The sequence below is a fragment of the Procambarus clarkii genome, chromosome 78 (genome assembly GCF_040958095.1).
Source record: "Procambarus clarkii isolate CNS0578487 chromosome 78, FALCON_Pclarkii_2.0, whole genome shotgun sequence".
NCBI lineage: Eukaryota > Metazoa > Arthropoda > Malacostraca > Decapoda > Cambaridae > Procambarus > Procambarus clarkii.
The window spans coordinates 18,667,888-18,692,856 of NC_091227.1; the positions used below are offsets into that span (position 1 = coordinate 18,667,888).

The 24,969-nt window shown below is 44.6% G+C and overlaps 1 protein-coding gene across 1 annotated transcript in view; it reads left to right on the plus strand.

The window, feature by feature from the left end:
* Positions 1-1,939: 1,939 nt before the first annotated feature.
* dlp (glypican dally-like) overlaps positions 1,940-24,969 on the plus strand; it is a 160,935-nt gene continuing 137,905 nt past the window's right edge. The window contains exon 1 of the mRNA XM_045727330.2: positions 1,940-2,239. Within this exon, the coding sequence (XP_045583286.1) occupies positions 2,089-2,239 (151 nt within the window). The 5' untranslated portion in view covers positions 1,940-2,088. The remainder of the gene's footprint in view (positions 2,240-24,969) is intronic.

The following is a 24,969-nucleotide window of genomic DNA, read 5'->3' on the forward strand; positions in this document are numbered from 1 at the left end:
CTATTTTACTGCTAGGTAACAGGGGCATAGGGTGAAAGAAACTGTGCCCATTACATTACAGGTACAGAACAAAGATTAAAAGCATATTTTTGGTATACAAAGTCGTAATTTAAAACTCATATGTGCAATGAGCTAAAATTTGGCTCAAAAATAACGCCCAAGAGTCATGTTTCTATTAGACATAGTATTTTGAAAACTGCAGGTCAGTTTGGGCAAAACTGACCTATGGCCGTTTTCACTACTTTTGCGGGATCACAAAGTAAAGGTATAGCAGACTCGCAGGAAACAGAGAAGAACGGGAACTGGGAGAACCGTATACAAACAATAGTGGACAAAGAGAGAGTCGACGAAGGGGGCAATACATTAACAGAGATATTAAAGCAACAGCAAGCGACCCTGGGGAGAAATTAAACTTAGGGAAAGTTCACAACTCTGAGGAGGAAGGAACTCTCCACAGTCAACTCTGGGGAGGAAGGAACTCTCCACAGTCAACTCTGAGGAGGAAGGAACTCTCCACAGTCAACTCTGAGGAGGAAGGAACTCTCCACAGTCAACTCTGAGGAGGAAGGAACTCTCCACAGTCAACTCTGAGGAGGAAGGAACTCTCCACAGTCAACTCTGAGGAGGAAGGAACTCTCCACAGTCAACTCTGGGGAGAAAGGAACATTCCAACTGTATACTATGTGGACATGAGCTTGGACAGACTCTCCAACACTATATCTGTGATTGTCCTTTTATCAGTGACTTCAGACCAAATGGTATGAGGTACTTTGAGCTCTGTAATTACTTCATACACTCAGGAATATTGGAAGATATTCTTCTGCTGTACCCAGAGTGTGTTAGTGAAGCCTTTGCATTCCATGTTCTCTCCTGATTCCAAGTATCACTAACCATCCTGTGAAATACGAATATTAGATGAGCTTATAGCTATTTTTTTTATCTACAGTGTGTAATCTTGCATGCAGAATAGGGTAGCAGCACATTGCTGTGTATACCTAAGCTTGTTAATAAAAAGTTGCATCTTTGGAAGCTGCAGTGTTCATAGAAGGATGCGAATTGCACACAGTATTCCAGATGCAGTCTGGTGTTCATGTGAGGAGGAGGGGGGGGAAGAGGAGAAAGATATGGGGAAGGAAGACGAAGTAGAAGAGGAGATAGTGGAACAGGTGCTGTAATAGTAATAGGAGGAGATTTGAAGAACCGTCCGTAGCCTCATGAGACTCTGCTAAGTATAAATATATGGAACAACTGTCCCAAATCATTGACATAATACTCTTAAAATGGATCCAGAACGCGTGCGGCAAATTAGTATTTTAACGCCCTGACGCCACGTTCAATGTATTCTGCGTTTACTGCTGGTCTGCGGTGCCCTTTTTTTCTAGATTTCCAGATCGATCCTCTGTACGCTCGCGAAATTCTCTGCAACGGACCCATACAGCTGCAATGATCACGTTTTAATGTGGCTCGAAAATATACTAAATATTACCGTAGAGTACAAGTGCTCACTTAAGAGCTCATGTACCCATACTGACAAATTCAATAGAGTTTTAGAAGTAATTTGTGTATACTGAAGAGAATTAGGATACAGATGGTAAGGGTGGAAAACGGAACAGCTGCTCCCACTGGGATGGGAGGCGGGGGGAGGGGAGGGGGATACGATCCTGCCGGACGCACGAACATCCAAAAATCGATTTTGATTCGCGCACATCGCCAAGAATACAATTAGTGCCATCGATGACTTCATGTATATGAAGGTTATTGGATGGATTTATCTCCGTGACGATGAAGGTAGCTGTCAAGAAGATGAAATGATGTTTGAAATGGTATGATAAGCCTGGGAGGGTGAAGCAGGAGCCGGCACCGTGAGACAGGGAGTCGTGTGTTGCTGTGTGTGGCGGCGGGTGTGTGTCTGTGTCCCTCGACACCCAGCATGAAAGTGTAGTGTGTGACGCCCCCCAAGGCTCTCTAAACCCAAACTCGAGCTCTCGAGAGTTGGACGAGAGGGAACCCTCGCCTCCCCCAGTATTCCCCCCCCCCCACTAACACTAAGTGGGGTGTTTGGCAGTCAGTTTAGTGTGTTAGTGGAGGATGGCGAGGAGGGTGATGGTGGCCGTGATGATGGTGATGATGCTGCTGCTCCTGGACGTTACCTCGGCTGCTGCAGAGTCCTGCGCCGCCGTCAGGAGTGTCTACCGCACCCAGGGCTTCCGGGATGCCGTGCCGCAGCAACCAATACCAGGTGAGAGAAGCTCAGAGAGAAGCTGAGATCTACTGGCGACGTGCTGGCTCTCCCAGCCCGTCCTCCAGACACATTCCTCCACCACACATCCCCTACAAGATATACATTATTACTCTACAGTCACCGAGGCGTTGGTAGCCTACAGCTGGCCACCTGCCGGAGGCTAAGCCCCCCGGAATGTGTACCAGCTGCAAGGTTCTTTGTACGGCCTGGCAGTGGAGCAGAGCACCTTTAACAGCCTAATATAGCGGCCGCCCAAGCCCGCTTCCACCACCACTACACTAATTACCTACAGCCTATTACTTTCTATAATAATTGTCAGCCTTTCCAGGCTTCAAATTAAGCGGAGGTTCAGCTAGATTTTACCAGGCTCCAAATAGGCGCCGTGTTATAGGCCTAAGAGGTCTAGTTGACGCTTAGTAGGCTCCAAGAGTTAGGGTCGAGTAGGTCTAGGAGGCATAGTCAACTTTAGCAAGGGTCAAATTAAGGTAGGCCTTAGAGGTTTAGTCAGCGTCCACAAGGGACAAGGTTAAGGGTACGTCTACGAGGCCTAGTCATCGTTCAGGCGCCAAGTTAGGGTGGACCTAAGACTTCTAGCCAACAGGCGCCAAGTTAGGGTAGGCATAAGACTTCTAGCCAACATATAACAGGCGCCAAGTTAGGGTAGGCATAAGACTTCTAGCCAACATATAACAGGCGCCAAGTTAGGGTAGGCATAAGACTTCTAGCCAACATATAACAGGCGCCAAGTTAGGGTAGGCATAAGACTTCTAGCCAACATATAACAAGCACCAAATTGAACTAGCAGTGTTGCTCCTCGTGAGGCTTTGTGCACACTATCTATTGCCTCTTCTTTTATCAAAGTTGTCGAGGATAATATGTAGCGTTTAATTTCACGAAAGTTAACAAGGGATAGTAATGTTGAGGGTCGGGATGGGGCCGTTCTGGGACCAGCAGCCACCGCGAATCAAAACTAAACTCGATCAAATTGACGTTAATGAAGATTGCTGTTCTGTATAGTCTGACGGTACATTCACAGCGGTACATTCGTATGTGCTACGACTATTACATTACACATCTCAAACTGCACAACCTTACATTACACATCTCAAACTGCACAACCTTACATTACACATCTCAAACTGCACAACCTTACATTACACATCTCATCTCAGCTGCCCTCAGCTCCCCAAGGCGTTACAGTACTGTGACGTGCTTGTCTCTGAAGCTAGATACAGATATGATGAAATAATCAATGATGGAGTTCAGAGTTTGTCTCCTGTGGATTCCTTCCCATATTGGTCTTCGAATGCATGATAGAACTGATGAGTTAGCCAAGACTTTTGTTCATAAAGAGGGAATTAATTACCATCTTGGACTGCCTTTGAGCAGCCTGAGGGCAGTAATATTCCGGGAACATCAACAAAATCTCGTAGACTTGAGGCAAAATGAAATTCACACCAGTTGCTCCATCAATCATCATTCTATTATACAGGAAGAACCGCACGTCTATGGGTCATCCAATAAGGTTAGCAGACTTCTAGATGTTACCACTGCTAGGCTTAGGCTCGGCTACAAGTACCTCTGGCAGTTTGTAACATCTGCTGATGTAGACTTTACTAAATGTAAACTCTGTCAGCAGAACTATTCGCATACTTTGCGTCATTATATAATGGAATGTGAAAAAATAGCGGAATTCAGAGATAACACTATCAATGGTGTTCAAGAAATGTGTAAATACTTCATTCATAATGATATACTGTTTACTGTAGGTAATGCTGTACATGGCTGTAAAGCTGCCGCCCAATTGGGTGGATGTGGAGCAAGACTAGTAACTGTGTGACTCACCATAGATGTAAAGTGTCTTGTACAGTGACTGTTGTGAGCCTCTTGTTGAATCACTTGTGATATAAAAAGATTATATATATATATATATATATATATATATATATATATATATATATATATATATATATATATATATATATATATGTAATTTGTGTAAATTAATATTAATATAAATTAATACATTAATATAATGTATTTGTGTAAATACATTAATATAATGTATTTGTGTAAATGATTGTATATATGCACATGTGTATATACCATTAATAATTGTGTAACTAGAGCTTCAAAAGATTGTCACCTGCTTAGCTAAATGAACTAAGGGGTTCAATTCCAGAACCGATTTTGTGCCACTCTAACCCTTTCCAGCACCGCCCATGGGATGGGTATGGGGTACATAATAAAGCAAGAACCAATCAATCAGCGTTAGCAATTAAACTTCAGCTATATCTTGTTCTTGTTAGGCCGCATTTAAATGGATGTAATTCAGACTTTAGAATCGACTTGAGAATGGTCCAGGATGGACCGAAACGTCGTCGTCCCTTCACCTTCTAGTGTGTGGTCTGGTTAACATACTTTAGCCACGTTATTGTGACTCATCGTCTGCATATGGATGTAATTCAGTTTTGGACGCTATGCTGGACCTAATTTGACTAGAACGCGTTCAGCGTAGGATGACAGTTAATCCCGAAAATTATAAACCTTTTATATCAAGAGAGATTGAAACAGTTTAATTTACATTCTCTAGAAAGGCGAAGCGTTAGGGGTGACATAATGAAGTGTAAAAGGGGGATGAATGGTCATAACAAGGGGGTAGTTAATTTGCAGAACAAATTACCGGGTAACATAACAGACGTGGCATCCCCTGATTGTTTGCAATCAGGCAGTTGTGCCTGCCCCCACAGGCACAACTAGGTGAATACAACTAGATGAATACACACACACACACACACACACACACACACACACACACACACACACACACACACACACACACACACACACACACACACACATTAGGTGAATAACTAGGTGACTACACATACACACACCGCTGTGTGTGTGTATGGGCCAATAGGCCTTCTGTTATTACCTGTATTCTTATGTTCTTAAGCACAAGACGAAGCTGGAAAAAGTTCAGAGGTATACCACTAGGCTAGTCCCAGAACTAAGAGGCATGGGTTATGAGAAAGACTGCGTGAACTGCACCTCTCGTCGCTGGAAGACAGAAGAGCTCGGGAAGACATGCTCACCACATACAAAATTCTCAGCGGAATGGACAGGGTAGACAAGGATGGATTGTTTAACACGGGTGGTACACGCACAAGGGGACACAGGTGGAAGCTGAGTACCCATATGAGCCAAAGAGACATTAGAAATAACTTTTTCAGTGTCAGAGTAGTTAGTAAATGGAATGCACTAGGAAGTGATGTGGTGGAGGCTGACTCCATACAGTGTCAAATGTAGCTATGATAGAGTTGGAGAAGCTCAGAAAACCGTACATTAATATATTGACTGTTGAGAGGGAAGTTAAAAATTGGACAGAAGTAGGGAGTAAAGAACTGGATTTATTTCCTCATTCGCGATTAAAAAATAATGTACGTAAAACACTCAAGGGATTAGAGAGCCAGTACACCAATTAATTGAAAGTAGAGTTGTCTGGCCTAAGAGCTGAAGACAATGCCTGCAAGCACAGATAAGCTGTGTGTACTGTAAATGCATCATGCAGCTTTAAATGCAGCTTTACTTAATAATGTAAGTTTTCTTTTTTACTAACACTTCAGATGTTATCGAAGCCAATATTTCGTCACTGGTTGGGTAATGTTTCCTTTTAATTTTGGACTAGAGGTTTATGGCTAGCATAATAAATATTGCCGGAACAACCGTGGACATCTTCAAGAGGAAACTAGATTGTTTTCTCCAAGGAGTGCCGGACCAACCGGGCTGTGGTGGGTATGTGGGCCTGCGGGCCGCTCCAAGCAACAGCCTGGTGGACCAAACTCTCACAAGTCAAGCCTGGCCTCGGGCCGGGCTTGGGGAGTAGAAGAACTCCCAGAACCCCATCAACCAGGTATATGTGGGCCTGCGGGCCGCTCCAAGCAACAGCCTGGTGGACCAAACTCTCACAAGTCAAGCTTGGCCTCGGGCCGGGCTTGGGGAGTAGAACAACTCCCAGAACCCCACCAACCAGGTATATGTGGGCCTGCGGGCCGCTCCAAGCAACAGCCTGGTGGACCAAACTCTCACAAGTCAAGCTTGGCCTCGGGCCGGGCTTGGGGAGTAGAACTCCCAGAACCCCACCAACCAGGTATCATATCTAATATGAGTTTGTCTATGGGAAATTATTTTTGTTCTAAAATTGATCTGCGCTGAATTTGCCCCACATTTTGTATAGGCCTTGTGTCGAGTGACAAATAGTTTTATCAGATAAACTGCAGACGGATGACGCTCTTCATAATGTGATATTTCTGGCATAAGCCTAATTCGTAATATTTTGGTGTACGTACACCCATACTTACACTCATGTACACATGCCCACACTTACAGTGATGTACACTTCCCACGAGTGCAGTGATGTACACTCCCGTACCTGGTTGATGGGGTTCTGGGAGTTCTACTCCCCAAGCCGGGCCCGAGGCCAGGCTTGACGTGTGAGAATTTGGTCTACCAGGCTGTTGCTTGCAGCTGCCCGCAGGCCCACATTCCCACCACAGCCCGGTTGGTAGTCATTACACTGATGTACACTTACCAAGAATACACAGATATACATACAATAAAGTTACATCAGTCGATAAATTTTGTTATATTTTATGTTTGGTCTAAATTTTGTCACTACGTATTAACTGACAACTAAAGCACAGTACCATAACAAACTGAGTATTGCTTAGGGAAAACAATTACATATAAGATTATAATGACGATAATATAAATGCAAATATATTGGCTATAATCATTTCTCGACTTTTAAGAGTGATAAAGATACCGATGGTGAATCATTGCTAGATAAAATCCCTTGGTAGTTGCTTTGAAGTTGCCGAGCGATAACATGTCTCGCTAGTGCATGGCGTATTGCTATCGTAATGTGATATCTTAGTGTAACATAGCACAGCCCTCCTGTAGCCTAACAAGGCCCAAGTGTTCTCACACTGCTCTAGTGTTGGATAGTTCAAGTGTTCTCAAAGTTTTATATTGGAGTTTCGTGAGATATATATATATATATAATAATAATATATATATATATATATATATGCAAACAAGCCTGAATGGTCCCCAGGACTATATACAACTGAAAACTCACACCCCAGAAGTGACTCGAACCCATACTCCCACAACTGGTATGTACAGGGACGCCTTAATCCGCTTGACCATCACGACCGGACATAAGGAAGTGATAGCCGAGGCTATATGAACCACTTCCCCGCCGGCACTCGGATGGTAATCTTGGGCATAGCATTTTATCAAATCACCTCATTCTTTGGGGCACACGTGAGGAACACAAATGCAAACAAGCATTTGTTTGCATTTGTGTTCCTCACGTGTGCCCCAAAGAATGAGGTGATTTGATAAAATGCTATGCCCAAGATTACCATCCGAGTGCCGGCGGGGAAGTGGTTCATATAGCCTCGGCTATCACTTCCTTATGTCCGGTCGTGATGGTCAAGCGGATTAAGGCGTCCCTGTACATACCAGTTGTGGGAGTATGGGTTCGAGTCACTTCTGGGGTGTGAGTTTTCAGTTATATATATATATATATATATATATATATATATATATATATATATATATATATATATATATATATATATATATATAACCAGTATATATATATATGGCCAGTACCTACCTCCATTACAGCACACGTGAAAGCGGTGGTGCTGCTTCTTTCAGGGAATCGCAGAAAATTATTAAATACAGAGGTCTAGCACACTGCTACAGCTTTGTTCCGATCGGCTCGGAGACCCTCGGTTCGTGGGGAAAATGTGCATTGAAGTTCCTGAAGGAATTGGGGGACAAATTGATCAGCGCTACAAAAGACCAGAGAGCAAAAAGTTTCTTGTTCCAGCGCCTCAGTGTTGCGATTCAGAGGGGAAATGCCTGTTGCGTCTTGGGCACTAGTCCAACCTCAGAGGAATTCGAAGAAGTGTTTGACTTGCAACAATGATCGAACCCGTCTGTGACATTCATCAATGTTTCCCATTGTTGTGTTTTTCAAGAGATCCATAACCTTTAAGCACCTTTTTGCATTATTATTTTTGTATCAACCCATGTATATCTTGTAACCATCAAATGCATAATAAAGCACAAAAAATAAAAAAGGAAGGGGGTGGTAGGAGAAAAGCACACAGAAACTGTATTGGAAGGGATCTAAACATTCCCTCTAATGCGTTATGCGTGGTTTCCTCCGAGGCTATGGGTCCCCCTTCTTCCAGCTAGAGGTGGTACTCCCTTCCATATATTAAAAAAAAAATATATATATATATATATATATATATATATATATATATATATATATATATATATATATATATATATATATATATATATATATATATATATATAATTACACAGTTTCAAGTGTAGATATGATAGAGGCCAGTAGGCTCAGGAATCTGTACACCAGTTGATTGACAGTCGAGAGGCGGGACCAAAGAGCCAAAGCTCAACCCCCGCAAGCACAAATAAGTACACACACACACACACGAGGGGGGCCTCGTAGCCTGGTGGATAGCGCGCAGGATTCGTAATTCTGTGGCGCGGGTTCGATTCCCGCACGAGGCAGAAACAAATGGGCAAAGTTTCTTTCACCCTGAATGCCCCTGTTACCTAGCAGTAAATAGGTACCTGGGAGTTAGTCAGCTGTCACGGGCTGCTTCCTGGGGTGTGTGTGTGTGTGTGGTGTGGGAAAAAAAAAAAAAAAAAAAAAAAAAGTAGTTAGTAAACAGTTGATTGACAGTTGAGAGGCGGGCCGAAAGAGCAGAGCTCAACCCCCGCAAAAACACAACTAGTAAACACACACACACACACACACACACACACACACACACACACACACACACACAAACACAATGTACTACAATATAATATATAGTTTAGGCTTATATCGAGGTACCCCAAGGGCGAACTTCCGACAGTCACCCACAACAGTTGCCCAACTCCCGGGTACAAATTTACAGCTAGGTGAAAAGAAGCATCAGGTGAACGGAAACGTACCCAGCAATTTCTGACTTACCCGGGTATCAAACCCGGGATTCCCGATTGTGAGTCGAGATCAAAGTGAAGTGTACATCGAAAACAGTTTTATCAAGTGCAAATTATGATTGTATGGATTGAGTTTTCAAAAGAATACCATGAAATTGGAAACCCAGTCTTTGAAATATATTATGCCTTTTTGGAACATTTGTCTGTACCTGAACCTTCTCGTTACATAGCCTTACGTAGGCCATATGGAAGCAAAAATTAAGCTTGGATACCAGCCGAATGCAGAAGATTTAAAGATTGAGAAGAGAGAAGATTGAGAAGATTTAAAGATTGAGAAGAGAGAAGATAGAGAAGATTGCTTGAAGTTAACAGAAATCGTTCCATATCTGCAAAGAAATGGAATTGCGTCTTAATTCATTAAGCAATTCGTTTTTGGTCAAATCAAACTCCCTTTTACTGTATTTTAAAATTATATTATATCTTGTAAAATTCCATCATTTGGAGGAATATTGTCATAAACTAGAGAATAACAATAGCCATCCATTTTGCTGAATTATTTTTGTGAATTTCCAATGACAGTTTGCCATTAACGATGATACACTAGCAAATGTAAATCAAAATTAGAATGGGTATAAATGCTCTACCATTTGTCTTGTTAAATCCTCGAGGCGCTCGTTTCCTCCAGGTTAGGCTTACGGGGACGCTCGTTTCCTCCAGGTTAGGCTTACGGGGACGCTCGTTTCCTCCAGGTTAGGCTTACGGGGACGCTCGTTTCCTCCAGGTTAGGCTTACGGGGACGCTCGTTTCCTCCAGGTTAGGCTTACGGGGAAATATTATTTTTTTGACAAGAGTTTCGTGGCTTTGGACAATTTGAAAGTCTTGGCAAGTCTGTAGGCCTATAGTGAATCAAGTCTTATTTAGGCTACGTGCTACATCTTCTTGAGATCTTGAGATGATTTCGGGGCTTTTTAGTGTTCCCGCGGCCCGGTCCTCGACCAGGCCTCCACCCCCAGGAAGCAGCCCGTGACAGCTGACTAACACCCAGGTACCTATTTTATTGCTAGGTAACAGGGGCATAGGGTGAAAGAAACTCTGCCCATTGTTTCTCGCTGGCGCCTGGGATCGAACCCAGGACCACAGGATCACAAGCCCAGCGTGCTATCCGCTCGGCCGACCGGCTCCCCGGTAACACTCCCCGATCCCCGGCTTGCTAACAAGTGGTAACATTTGTTATCAAGCTGGAAGAATTAAATAATTAGTGTTAATTAAACACTTAAATAAAGACATTAAACATGAAAGATAAAATAATTAAGACGACGTTAAAAGTGCTGTTTTTCTTTGAAGTCGAGAAAGATGTCGCAATATTTTAGTTGTGTTAACGTTAAAGGCGCTCTTAAGAAATAGTAATATCATTATCAAACTCCAAAGATGTTAAATAAAGATATATATAAATAATGGGTTAACTATTGAATATACCCAGGAAGGGGGTCATCTGGCACTTTTTAGGGGGGTAGAAATAGCCTAAGCTACTCTATCCCTTTGAGATGTATTTCTTGTCTCAATAAACTTACTTGAACTTGCATCTGGCACTTCTCGCCCAATATTTTTTTTTTTTTTTTGAGATATATACAAGAGTTGTTACATTCTTGTACAGCCACTAGTACGCGTAGCGTTTCGGGCAGGTCCCTGGAATACGATCCCCGCCGCGAAGAATCGTTGTTACAACCAAGTACACATTTTACTGTTGCGTTAAACAGAGGCGTTAAACAGTTAAGGATTTGCGCCCAGTAAATCCTCCCCGGCCAGGATACGAACCCATGACAAAGCGCTCGCGGTATTCGTTGCCTTACCACTGCACCACGGAGACTGCTAAATATATCCATATCTTTGGATATATAAAAGATATCCAGTCTTTTGTAAGTCAGGAAGCTTTACTGAAGAGGAAGAGCTGTGAAGACCTACCTTGTGAAATACAGGTTTTTATGAAACGCGAAATGATGTTCGTGAATTAAAAGATGATAAATTGAATCCAGATCAAGCCGACACACACAGAACACTTCAATTTTCTGACTGTTCGTGTCTATGAAATGAAATTTCAGCTTTTTGAAAGTCAACTTGCAGAGAATAACCTTTCACATTTTCCACTCTTGAAATCCCTGCAAGACATACCTGTGCTTATGTTGATTCCCTCACACAAAACTACTGCAGTAGGGTTTCTAAGTCGAGTGAGTTTAACGAAACATGTATTAACATAAATGGCTGGAGAAAAGATTCCTTCATTTCCCAGAACGCTTCTCTATTTTTGTTAATGAAGTATTGTAAATTCTTCAAATAGAAATAATTGAGTTTTCGAGTGTTGATGTTGGTCCATTTAATCAATATCTGGGATCAAATTATCCCAGGATGAATTGTTTTTGTCTCAAAGGTTATGCCAATGTTTGGAAGCACGTAAGTCTATGAACAGCTCTTGTTTTCTGTTATGAATTTGAACAAATCAGGTTTTCGTTCTCATCTTGCTGAGGTACACCTGAACTCAATTCTCTAGCATTGATCAGTTGATCAATTCATACTTCTAGTTGTTCATACTTCTCTACTTGTTCATACAGTTCATACTCTAGTTGATCAGTCCAGCAACCAGGAGGCCTGGTCGACGACCGGGCCGCGGGGACGCTAAGCCCCGGAAGCACCTCAAGGTAACCTCGAGGCAAGGTAGCAGCCCAGAGGTGTAGCAGTTTAGTCATCTGCTTAATGCTATGGGCCAGGCCAAAATATGCCGAGTCTGGAAACAGCAATACCAGTCAGTAAGGTAAATGTTATTGCTCGCATTAATATTATTTTTAATTTTGAGAGTGTTTCCCTCTTGCCCCTCGTGGGGGGAGGAGGGGGAAGAGTTCATATATGTGGTGGGTATGTGGGCCTGCGGGCCGCTCCAAGCAACAGCCTAGTGGACCAAACTCTCACAAGTCAAGCCTGGCCTCGGGCCGGGCTTGGGGAGTAGAACAACTCCCAGAACCCCATCAACCAGGTATGTCACGGCCCGCATCATATAAAATCTGATTTGCAGTACAATGGTAAATGAGTTTGACACCCATACTATATTAAAGCAGCTAATGAATGACAGCTTGCGCCTCCATGTCATATATAAATACATAATAATAATATATTATTTGATTTACAAGAAGGTACAATGGGCTGGTGAGATTATATTAGTGATATTTTTACATTCTTGCAAAGCCACTAACACGCATAGCATTTCGGCCAAAAATCTGACTTGCTTAGTAAATGTTAATACTAATTGGTAAATGTTAATACTAATTGGTAAATGTTAATACTAACTAACATTTACTGCCAAGACTTGCACCTTCACTTAACAATACTCAGGCCGCAATATGAGTATCGGCTAACCAAACAATTTTTTGGGGGAAATTAAACAGACCAGCAAAAATACACACAGTATGTTTACACATTCTACATATGTCCACACTCTCACATATACTTGAGAGCATATATATGTCTTTTGCTAAAACAGACAAGTACACGAACACACACTCGGGCTTGGAACATGCACAAATGAGCTGGTTCTTTGTTTTCCAAAGGTCAGAAGGGCAGGCCTGCTAGGGTCGCCCCCGGCAAGAGACACCTGTCATATTGTGACACCTGTGTGTCTACACCAGGAGAGTCGACCTTGCAAGCACATGAAGGTGGGTACACTTATACACACACACAGGCATTACAATTAGCACACACACATAACCATTACAATTAGCACACACTGAACAATTACAATTAGCACATACAGAGCCATTAAAATTAGAGTGAGAGATTGATGATTGATGAAGATTAAGCCACCCAAAAGGTGGCACGGGCATGAATAGCCCGTAAGTGGTGGCCCTTTTGAGCCATTACCAGTATCAAGAGCTGATACTGGAGATCTGTGGAGGTGCGACTGCACCCTGCGTGACGGGAGATGTCTCCCGTCCAGAGAGAGAGAGAGGAAATAAGAGAGGACCCAAGAGCTAATATTCAACACTTACAAGAGCGCTATGCAAGTTGCATAGCGCCAGGAGCCGCTCTGTACAAATAACAAGAAAATTATATCAATAGCCTAGACCTAATATTAAACATAAGACAATATTTATATTTATATGCAGTCTAATTTAGCACTGATATAATATGGATGGAAGGTTAAAATAGTAGTTGTTGTTGTTATAGATTCAGCTACTGGGAACAAGTTGCAAGTAGCACGGGCTATGGTGAGCCCGTGGTGGACTTACCTGGCACAGGAGCGGGGCAAGTAGCACGGGCTATGGTGAGCCCGTAGTGGACCTACCCGGCACAGGAGCGGGGCTGTGTGACTAAAAATAGTCTAAATAATGCCCCAACTGAAAGTATTACTAAGTGACACGTAACTTTATCCAATAGAGCAAATTTCCGAGTAAGTTAAACACAGACTTATGAGTTCTATGTTATGTACTTATCATTGTACTATTAACTGTCCCTTCAGCTATCAGTGGAGTGGAGCATGACGGTTGAGTGGACAGCGCTTGGGACTCGTAGTCCTAAGGTGCCGGGTTAGATCCAGGTGGAGGCGGAAACAAATGGTCAGAGTTTCTTTTACCCTGAAACTCCTGTTCACTTAGCAGTAAATAGGTACCTGGGAGTTAGACAGCTGCTAGGGGCTGCTTCCTGGGGATGTGTAATCATCTGCCTGGTCGAGGACCGGGCCGCAGGGACACTAAGCCTCGAAATCATCTCAAGATAACCTCAAGAATCATCTTGAAAAATCTCCACACTTCAAGCTGTCGTGGAAATATAATATATTGGATAAATTCACTCGGTCCATATTCACACAGAACGTAGTTTTGTTACCGTTTAAAATAAGCTCACTAGTGGAGTAGAGGATGTGCTTGTAAAGCCCTTACCAACCATCAATCATCCGGTGCGGTGCAACAGTGTGTGTGTGGCGGGGGGGGGGGGGGAGGGGTGAGTGAGAATATATTGAGCACTGTGGCTGTTGTGGACCGCTCCTGTGCCAAGTATGTCCACCACGGGCTCACCATAGCCCGTGCTACTTGGAACTTGTTCTGAGTAGCTGAATAACAACGGCTGTGGTGTTACGGGCTCACCATAGCCCGTGCTACATGGACATTTCGTTCTGAGTATATCTTGAGGTTATCTTGAGATGATTTCGGGGCTTTTAGTGTCCCCGCGGCCCGGTCCTCGACCAGGCCTCCACCCCCCAGGAAGCAGCCCGTGACAGCTGACTAACACCCAGGTACCTATTTTACTGCTAGGTAACAGAGGCGTAGAGTGAAAGAAACTCTGCCCATTGTTTCTCGCCGGCGCCTGGGATCGAACCCAGGACCACAGAATCAGAAGACCCGCGTGCTGTCCGCTCGGCCGACCGGCTCGCGTGACGCCCTCATCATAATGGGTTAACACTTCACCCAAAATATAGTCTCCACCCACAGTCTTCTCACCTGCATTTATTAAACCTTTTACTGTCATAATTCATCATTCATTCGTTACGGTCTGTTTTCCACCTTTTATGAATAAAATTTAGTTTGAGCTAAAATAAGTTAGGAGGACGGGTCGCTGGCTCGCTGGCTCGCTACTCCACCTGCATTTATTCATTTGTTATGCACATAATGTCGTTGATAGTGAATATCTTGATCTATGAAGTATGGATAACGTCCGCTTTTGAAATTGAAAATTGAAATAAGTTTATTGAGGTAAAATACACACAAAGGGATGAGGTAGCTCAAGCTATTCTCACCCCGTTCAGTACAACGTGTTAGTACATACATAGACACACATCACAAACAATAAACATGTTACCAAACATTCTGAGAGATAAACATATACATTTCCTCCGTCCGCCTTAGGATGACCGCATGGAGGCCTGGTGGAGGACCGGGCCGCGGGGACGCTAAGCCCGGAAACCATCTGAAGGTACCTCAAGGTACAACTACGCCCACAGTCTTTCTTGCACGCTTCTTAATGCTAATTTGTCCAACGGCTGTGTGAATCTCCTCGTCTGATCTGTGTGTGTCTGACAGCACACGACCTCCCTGGTGAGCTGGCTTAGTGCTCCCCTAGTTGTACTGGCAGGGGTTGAGCTTCAGCTCTTGGGGACCCATCTCTCAAGCTTTAGTGGCCTGCTGTTCAGGTTCACAAGCCAATTGCTCTGTCTTAGCTACATTTGAAATTGTGAATGTAGTGTGTCTACATCCACTTTAAGTGTCTATCCGGTATTGTCTATCTTGGTATTGTCCGTCTATCACCACAGGGGATGATAGACGGACAATGCTAAGATAACGAAGGCATATATATGAATAACCACATGTATGGATATGGATAACTTAATATATATATGGATATCCAAGGCATTCCGCCTTGGCTATGCATATACTGTACTTAGCAGATGAAAATCGTAACAGAAAGAAAAATATAAATTATAATAAACTAAAGGTACATCGAGGTACATCTTCAACCACTAATTGCTAAAATATAATAAACTCTTGTCTTTTTAAAATTGTTCTATTCTAATAGCACAAATTCCCGTGGAAAAAAAGACCAACAAATAAGTAGAAAATCAATACAGTACGAACAATTAATTCACATGTGGGTGTATGCGGCCAGTGAATGGATCTGTGTCCCTGTGAATACAACCCGTTCTCGCACTTTCTTACAGTCAATATTGACTTATTATATATGTGCATATGTGACATACTAAACATACTAGTTTACCTTGAAAAGCTTCATAGAAAACACCGACCTTACCTAACCTTCTTAGTATGTTAAGATAAGCATCTTATTGCTTCGTAATTACAATTATTACTTAACCTATACCTATAATAGGTTAAGTAATAATTGTAAGTAAGTAATAATCATCTTATTGCTTCGTAATTACAATTATTACTTAACCTATACCTATAATAGGTTAAGTAATAATTGTAATTACGAAGCAATAAGATGCTTATCTTAACATACTAAGAAGGTTAGGTAAGGTCGGTGTTTTCTATGAAGCTTTTCAAGGTAAACTAGTATGTCACATATGCACGTATTTAATAAGTCAATATTGACTATACGAAAGTGCGAGAACAGGTTGGTGAATAACATGCATCATCCACCCTCGCTTTCTCTAGCCTTTTCCTGCAATTTTGTTCCTTCACGCCTTTCTGCCGCTAGGGTCATTAGCCATTATAGAATGATAGATGGCGCTCGGCACCAGGGTCAATTACCTGGTTGGAAGTTTTAAGAGAGAGAACAGTTCCAGGGGTTAGTATTTATGAGCCGAGGTTGCAACTGTCGTTTGCAAGGAGGAGCCGCATTCTTATACTCGCCCAGGGACGCTCACTCTTCAATTTGCAAGTTAAATTCCTCTTTAATGATGCTTCAAACATTAGCGGGATCAGAATACGGAATAAAAACTGGAATAAGAGACTTGTGTGCTGCATGAAACCTGGAAATTCACCTTCTGAGTGCTGACTTAGGGATGGTTAGCCTCGCGCACGCGAAGGACGGTGTTTCGTTTCGTAAAAATATTATTATTCTAGGAATGCATAAATTAGCTATATGCAGGCGATGAGTCACAATAACGTGGCTGAAGTATGTTGACCAGACCACACACTAGAAGTTGAAGGGCCGACGACGTTTCGGTCCGTCCTGGACCATTCTCAAGTCGATGAGAATGGTCCAGGACGGACCGAAACGTCGTCGTCCCTTCAACTTCTAGTGTGTGGTCTGGTCAAGAAATTAGCTATATTTATTATTATTAATCGATCGTGGCTTGGATCAAGCCGCTTCGCAAATTTTGCAACATTGAGGTAGCTAGCAGTGTCCCCGCGGCCCGGTCCTCGACCAGGCCTCTACCCCCAGGAAGCAGCCCGTGACAGCTGACTAACACCCAGGTACCTATTTTACTGCTAGGTAACAGGGACATAGGGTGAAAGAAACTCTGCCCATTGTTTCTTGCCGGCGCCTGGGATCGAACCCAGGACCACAGGAACACAAGTCCAGCGTGCTGTCCGCTCGGCCGACCGGCTCCCAGTAGCCGGAAATGGCTACTAGTTCAAATTCAAGTACGTTTCTTGAGACAATAAAATACATCTCAAAGAGATAAGAGTAGTTTTGGCTATTTGTACCTCGCCAGTGGCTACTAGAGTTCAACTGTAGCACGTACGTTGCCACTCACGGTGTGGAGTGGACGATAAACCAACCGCCATTGGTGGTAACAATCAAAGGGGGAGGGGGGGAAGCCCTCCTTATTAAGGCAGCGTCTGGGATGCTCTCGGACGCAGGTTCGAATCCTCCTCACGGCCCCTTGTGGATTTGTTCTCATGGTATTGAATACAAAAAAGACCTGGCGGTTGATACCCATCCAGGCTGCTGTCACCGGGTATCTTCAGCTGTATAAGCCTATGCAAAGCTGCCCAACATAAGAACTTCCTTCAGGTATCTGAATAAGGAATCCTTCAGTAAACTGTATACCTCATCTTGTATACAGGAGCATAATGGGACCTGACAGCTGAGTAGACAGCGCTTCGGATTCACAGTCCTGAGGTTCTGGGTTCTATCCGCGGTGGAGGCGGAAATAGATGGGCAGTTTCTTTCACCTTTATGCCCCTGCTCACCAAGCAGTAAATAGGTACCTGGGAGTTAGACAGCTGCTACGGGCTGTAGCAGCTGGGGGTGTGTAACAAAAAGGAGGCCTGGTCGAGGACCGGGCCGCGGGGACGCTAAGCCCCGAAACCATCTCAAGATAGGCCTAGTTCTTCTGATATGTGTTAGTACAGATTCGGTAACATTATAGTAATTTCTGCTCCATTATTTCTAATTAGTATAATCTAGAGTAGGCCTGTGGACTAGTTATTCCCATACTTTTTTATTCTGCCGGGTAACATTGAGTTTTGTATTCAGTACAGTTACTTTATAAGCGTGGATGGTTAGGTTAATGTTTGAACGGTTAGGATAGTGTTTGGATGGGTGTTAGCCTGTCCTCTCCTCTCACCGCCACACCTGGAACGGCTGGTGAAGTGTGGAGGGGTAAGTATATTGGTGTGGCTACCTACCTTGAGGCTACCTTGAGGTGCTTCCGGGGCTTAGTGTCCCCGCGGCCCGGTCGTCGACCAGGCCTCCTGGTTGCTGGACTGATCAACCAGGCTGTTAGACGCGGCTGTTCGCAGCCTGACGTATGAGTCACAGCCTGGTTGATCAGGTATCCTTTGGAGGTGCTTATCCAGTTCTCTCTTGAACACTGTGAGGGGTTTGCCAGTTATGTCCCTTATGTGTAGTGGAAGCGTGTTGAACAGTCTCGGGCCTCTGATGTTGATAGAGTTCTCTCTCAGAGTACCTGTTGCACCTCTGCTTTTCAACGGGGGTATTCTGCACATCCTGCCGTGTGTGTTTGATGTAAAGAAAAGCCAAAAATTGATCCATCCACCCATAGCCTAATGGTCTTCCACCCCTCCGCCTATTACCTCCCGCCCATCCCCTCCCGCAGCCGCCCCTCTGAGATAGGGCGCTCAGATAGCGCGGGAGTTTTCCGGTGGGAGGCAGAGGTTGTGTGCTAGAGAATCTGTAACGCCTCAGGGTAGTCCTGTCTGGAGTGTACGTTCCTCCTGCTGTTGATGATAGTGTAGGTCCTCCTGCTGTTGATGATAGTGTAGGTCCTCCTGCTGTTGATGATAGTGTAGGTCCTCCTGCTGTTGATGATAGTGTAGGTCCTCCTGCTGTTGGTGCCTCTGCTCCTGCTGTTGATGATAGTGTAGGTCCTCCTGCTGTTGGTGCCTCTGCTCCTGCTGTTGATGATAGTGTAGGTCCTCCTGCTGTTGGTGCCTCTGCTCCTGCTGTTGATGATAGTGTAGGTCCTCCTGCTGTTGGTGCCTCTGCTCCTGCTGTTGATGATAGTGTAGGTCCTCCTGCTGTTGATGCCTCTGCTCCTGCTGTTGATGATAGTGTAGGTCCTCCTGCTGTTGGTGCCTCTGCTCCTGCTGTTGATGATAGTGTAGGTCCTCCTGCTGTTGGAGCCTCTGCTCCTGCTGTTGATGATAGTGTAGGTCCTCCTGCTGTTGGTGCCTCTGCTCCTGCTGTTGATGATAGTGTAGGTCCTCCTGCTGTTGATGCCTCTGCTCCTGCTGTTGATGATAGTGTAGGTCCTCCTGCTGTTGGTGCCTCTGCTCCTGCTGTTGATGATAGTGTAGGTCCTCCTGCTGTTGATGCCTCTGCTCCTGCTGTTGATGATAGTGTAGGTCCTCCTGCTGTTGGTGCCTCTGCTCCTGCTGTTGATGATAGTGTAGGTCCTGTTGCTGTTGGTGCCTCTGCTCCTGCTGTTGATGATAGTGTAGGTCCTCCTGCTGTTGGTGCCTCTGCTTCTGCTGGTGTTCCTCCTCCTTCTCCTGTTCGTCTTCATCTTCCTCCAAATCGTTTTATTATTGTTTTTGATGACGGCAGAATAGGAAATTGGCGCAACTGGAAACTGGATATTATTGAGGAGTTGTTGTGGTAGAGAGATGACTGGTTGTGAGGGCTCCAGGTCTTGTGGAGGTCAGGTGAATGTCGTGTGGGTGTACCACGTGGAGAGAGGGGGGGGGGGGGACCTGCTGCATGGGTAACAGCTTCTCCTCCATATCTACCTACCCAGGCTTTGCGCCCTGTAGGGCGCAACTCCATAGTCTTCCGAGACTGAAGGATGCCTACTACTACTACTACTACTACTACTACTACTACTACTACTACTACTACTACTACTACTACTACTACTACTACTACTACTACTACCACCACCACCACCACCACCACCAGACTGCCTGGTGATGTACACTGTGCTCTCTGCAGTGACCTAAGCTAGTCTCTGCCTCTCACCACCACCAGTTTAGAGCTTATGTACACAAATGTTTATAAATTACGTTATGTACAAAAAAGTGTGGTGCTATACCTTTTAGCCACTAACGCCGCCACAGACGGCTACCAACGCCGCCCGTGCCACCCACCAACGCCGCCCGTGCCACCCACCAACGCCGCCCCTGCCACCCACCAACGCCGCCCCTGGCACCCACCAACGCCGCCCCTGCCACCCACCGACGCCGCCCCTGCCACCCACCGACGCCGCCCCTGCCACCCACCAATCTTTCAGTCAGGAGGACAGACAGGAGGGCGTGCATGAGAGTGCCAGCCAGGCTGGAACACAAGTCTCGGCACCACTTCATGTATTCAGGTGAAGGGGGAGGGAGGGAGGGGGGGGTCTAGGCACTGGTGCTGGCAAGTTAATGAGTTATGGAGAGTACGGCACCGGCACGATGCCTCTTCTTTCGTAAGTACTTAAGTTAGTGCTGGGTACTTAGTGCTCGGTTTCAACCCTTTTACCCTGTCGTAGCTCAGTCGATTAAGGTAGTGTCTGGGATGCTCCCGGACGCAGGTTCGAATCCTCGTCACGGCCCTTGTGGATTTGTTCATTTAGTGCTGGGTACTTTTAACGGAGTTTAATAGGCTCGGGAACCTTTTTTTTCAGCAGTCAGTTGAAGGTTGCAACAAATAGCTGAAGTTGAATCCCCGCGAGCACAATTGAGTGGCCGCGATTAGTGATGCATAGTGATTGCAAACCACCTCCCTGAACCAGAGACAAGGGCTCAAGAGTAGATAGAACAACAATTCTTACCTGAGAGGCGCGTACAAATGTGGTGAGCGGTGAGAGTAGCCGTGAGGAACCTCATAAAAGAAACATTCCGAACGCTTTACACCAGCTGTTAGACCAGTCTTAAAATATGGCGCCCCGATCTTCAGTTCCCACCAAGGAGGCGTAGAAGGAAGTAGGAAAAGGTACAGAGGTCAACAAAGATGCTTGCCACAAAATTACGTGGGATGGTGTATGCAGATAAGAACATAAGAACAAAGGCAACTGCAGAAGGCCTATTGGCCCATGCGAGGCAGCTCCTAATCTACGAAGACAGATAACAAGACCAAACGACGATACAACAAGAAAGAAGAGACAAGATCTTCTTGAGGTTTTCTTGAGATGATTTCGGGGCTTTAGTGTCCCCGCGGCCCGGTCCTCGACGAGGCCTCAACCCCCAGGAAGCAGCCCGTGACAGCTGACTAACACCCAGGTACCTATTTTACTGCTAGGTAACAGGGGCATAGGGTGAATGAAATTCTGCCCATTGTTTCTCGCCGGCGCCTGGGATCGAACCCAGGACCACAGGATCACAAGCCCAGCGTGCTGTCCGCTCGGCTCCCTACCTAAGATGCATAAAGTACATAAGAGAATTAGAGTAAAAAATGAAGAAATGTTTACAATGAATACGAGCTGAAGGAGCGGGCGTGGGGAGAGCTGGAGACACAGGTGAGGCAGAGAAACAAACTCCACCTTTAGTGTGATTGACCTAGACATAAAGGGTAGGTAGTTTGATCAATATGATAAGACACACATGCAAGTTGAGAGTGTGGGGTAAACGACTTGTAGCTGGGAAGCCAAAGACCAAGGACTGAAGCTCAATTATGCAGGCACTTATAGAGGAATATATGAGCTGAGTACACGCACACGCGCGTACATGGGGTGGCCATACACGTTGATATGTACACACACGAATATTCATACACACATAGGGTGTGTTTACCTTTTGAAGATTTCGAGAATGTTAATCCTACACATGTATTGTCACGAGTATACACAGTGGTATTCCAAAGGATACCTGATCAACCGGGCTGTGACTCATACGTCAGGCTGCGAGCAGCCGCGTTCAACAGCCTGGTTGACCAGTCCAGCAACCAGGAGGCCTGGTCGATGACCGGGCCGCGGGGACGCTAAGCCCCGGAAGCACCTCAAGGTAACCTCAAGGTAGTGCAGTAAAGCAATAAGATTAAACCCCATTTGTATTAAATCGTAGAAAATGAGGTTTTGTCATTCACAAAACAATGAAATACGCGACACGAAGTGAAGAGCATTTAAGATTGCGCTTGAATAGGCAAATGTAGCCTCGTAACCTCTCCCTTTCCCTGCCTTTCCCCTCCCTCCCTTACCTTTCCCCTCCCTCCCATTCCTACCTCCTCCCTTATCGCCTTCAGTCCCTCCCTGCCTTTCCCTTCATCAACATCACGCGCGTTCGTGATATATGGTGACGTTTGTAATTGCAATCTTAATCTGCTTCCTGGGACATGAACATGCGAGACCCGTATAGCAACAGTTGTATATACCTGGACCGTGGCACATCCCGCTGAGCGGTGGACGGCAGCTACAGAAGGGACAAGATGGTCTCCACATATCTGGGAGAATGTTTTCGTTAATATGTTGGTAATACTGAGTAAAGGTGTGTTGTTTGGTGCGTGTGTTGGAGACACACACACACACACACACCGGGTCACACACACAGCACAAATAGGTGAGTACTTGTGATCCTGGGGGCCTGGTAGCCTGGTGGATAGCGCGCAGGGCTCGTAATTCTGTGACGCGGGTTCGATTCCCGCACCAGGCAGAAGCAAATGGGCAAAGTTTCTTTCACCCTGAATGCCCCTGTTACCTAGCAGTAAATAGGTACCTGGGAGTTAGTCAGCTGTCGCGGGCTGCTTCCTGGTGTGTGTGTGTGTGGTGTGGGGGAAAAAAAGTAGTTGGTAAACAGTTGATTGACAGTTGAGAGGCGGGCCGAAAGAGCAAAGCTCAACCCCCGCAAACACAACTAGGTGAATACACACACACACACACACACACACACACACACACACACACACACACACACACACACACACAGGGACAGACGAAATAGTTAAAAGTTCAGTGTTGTGGTCTGGTATTCCGGAACGTAATTCGAGGTTGTCAGTGATTGGAACAAGAGTGAAAACAATACAAGTGGTTTATTGTAGCGATAATGTGGACCTTCCCTTAGAGCGAGCGGTGTGTGTCGGGCAGCAGCAGGTGCTGCTACGCCCGCGGTCAACACTCATATGGCAACACCGCCCGCTACCTAAAACCCGCCCTCATATCCTTATTATAAACCATTATAATTTTCTCTTTAGGGCGGGTTTACCGCCTTATTTCATGCACGTTTTGAGTTTTTTGTCTTTTTTGCTGTTTATTCTCCTCTTTATTGAGGAGTGCCTTTATTTTTCCCCTATCTTTCATTTTAACGGATTTTCCATATGAACACATCTTCCAGCAGCTCCTCTGTAATTCTAGGGGATACTCAAATAGTTTCTGGATTTCATATTTCTCACACCTTATTAATGTAACCAAGGTTAATGAAACCTAACCTAATCATAGATAGGGGAGTAGATAATAGCACTAATTATGTGAAAATCAGTATCAGTAGGAGCCATGAGGAGGGATTCGAACCCGCACACTTGGTACTCCGAAGCCCGCGCCCTCGAGCACTACATGGTCAAAAGAAATGTAACCTGAGATCCAATTGAATCCTCTAGGGGGTCCTGAGGTCTCCACTGAAGCTCAATCATGTGTTCTTGGATAATCTGTTGGCTTGTGTTCTTGGATAATCTGTTGGCTTGTGTTCTTGGATAATCTGTTGGCTTGTGTTCTTGGATATTCTGTTGGCTTGTGTTCTTGGATATTCTGTTGGCTTGTGTTCTTGGATAATCTGTTGGCTTGTGTTCTTGGATAATCTGTTGGCTTGTGTTCTTGGATATTCTGTTGGCTTGTGTTCTTGGATAATCTGTTGGCTTGTGTTCTTGGATATTCTGTTGGCTTGTGTTCTTGGATATTCTGTTGGCTTGTGTTCTTGGATATTCTGTTGGCTTGTGTTCTTGGATATTCTGTTCGCTTCTGTTCTTGGATAATCTGTTGGCTTCTGTTCTTGGATAATCCGTTGGCTTCTGTTCTTGCATATTCTTTTGCCCTTATGTTCTTGCATATTCTGGAGTTATTTAATTTAATTTCACAGGGTCTATAAGGTTAAAATAATTAAAGTATATGGAGAATACCCTTCATTAGATAACATGTTTACTTTAGACTCTGCTGCATGCTGATGAGTTTACCCTTGTTATCACTGTGTGTGTGTAATTACCTAAGTGTAGTTACAGGATGAGAGCTACGCTCGTGGTGTCCCGTCTTCCCAGTACTCTTTGTCCTATAACGCTTTGGGTCTCCGCCATCTTCTCACTTAGCTTGTTCCAACCGTCTACCACTCTGTTTACAAAAGGAAACTTTGTGTATGTGTGTGTTTTGATTTCTAAAGCATTAGGTTTATTTGGGCATATTACATTTACATACGCGCGAAGGCAGTGTATTGGGATTTTATTGCAAATTGAAAACGCCTGCAGCCTGTCTGCGTTTTCTATGATACGGTGTTTTAATTTGAGCCCAATTTAGTTGTTATTGGTTTTAAGCACAAAGGGACTCCAGCCTCGGAGAGTGTTGGCTGTATTGGTATTTTAAATTGTAAGAATGCGAATTATTGACTGTATATTAAATCTTCCTTGTGTAAAAGTGGCTGTGGAATACAGATAGTATTTGAATATGCAGGCGTGTGGGTGTAGTGTGTGTGTGTGTGTGTGTGTGTGTGTGTGTGTGTGTGTGTGTGTGTGTGTGTGTGCGTGCGTGTGTGTGTGTGTGTGTGTGTGTGTGTGTGTGTGTGTGTGTGTGTGTGTGTGTGTGTGTGGAAATTATAGTGTATTGGCAAAACTATCTCCAGGTTTTTATTCTGTATATTTATGCAATACCTGAATTGGTATCTTCT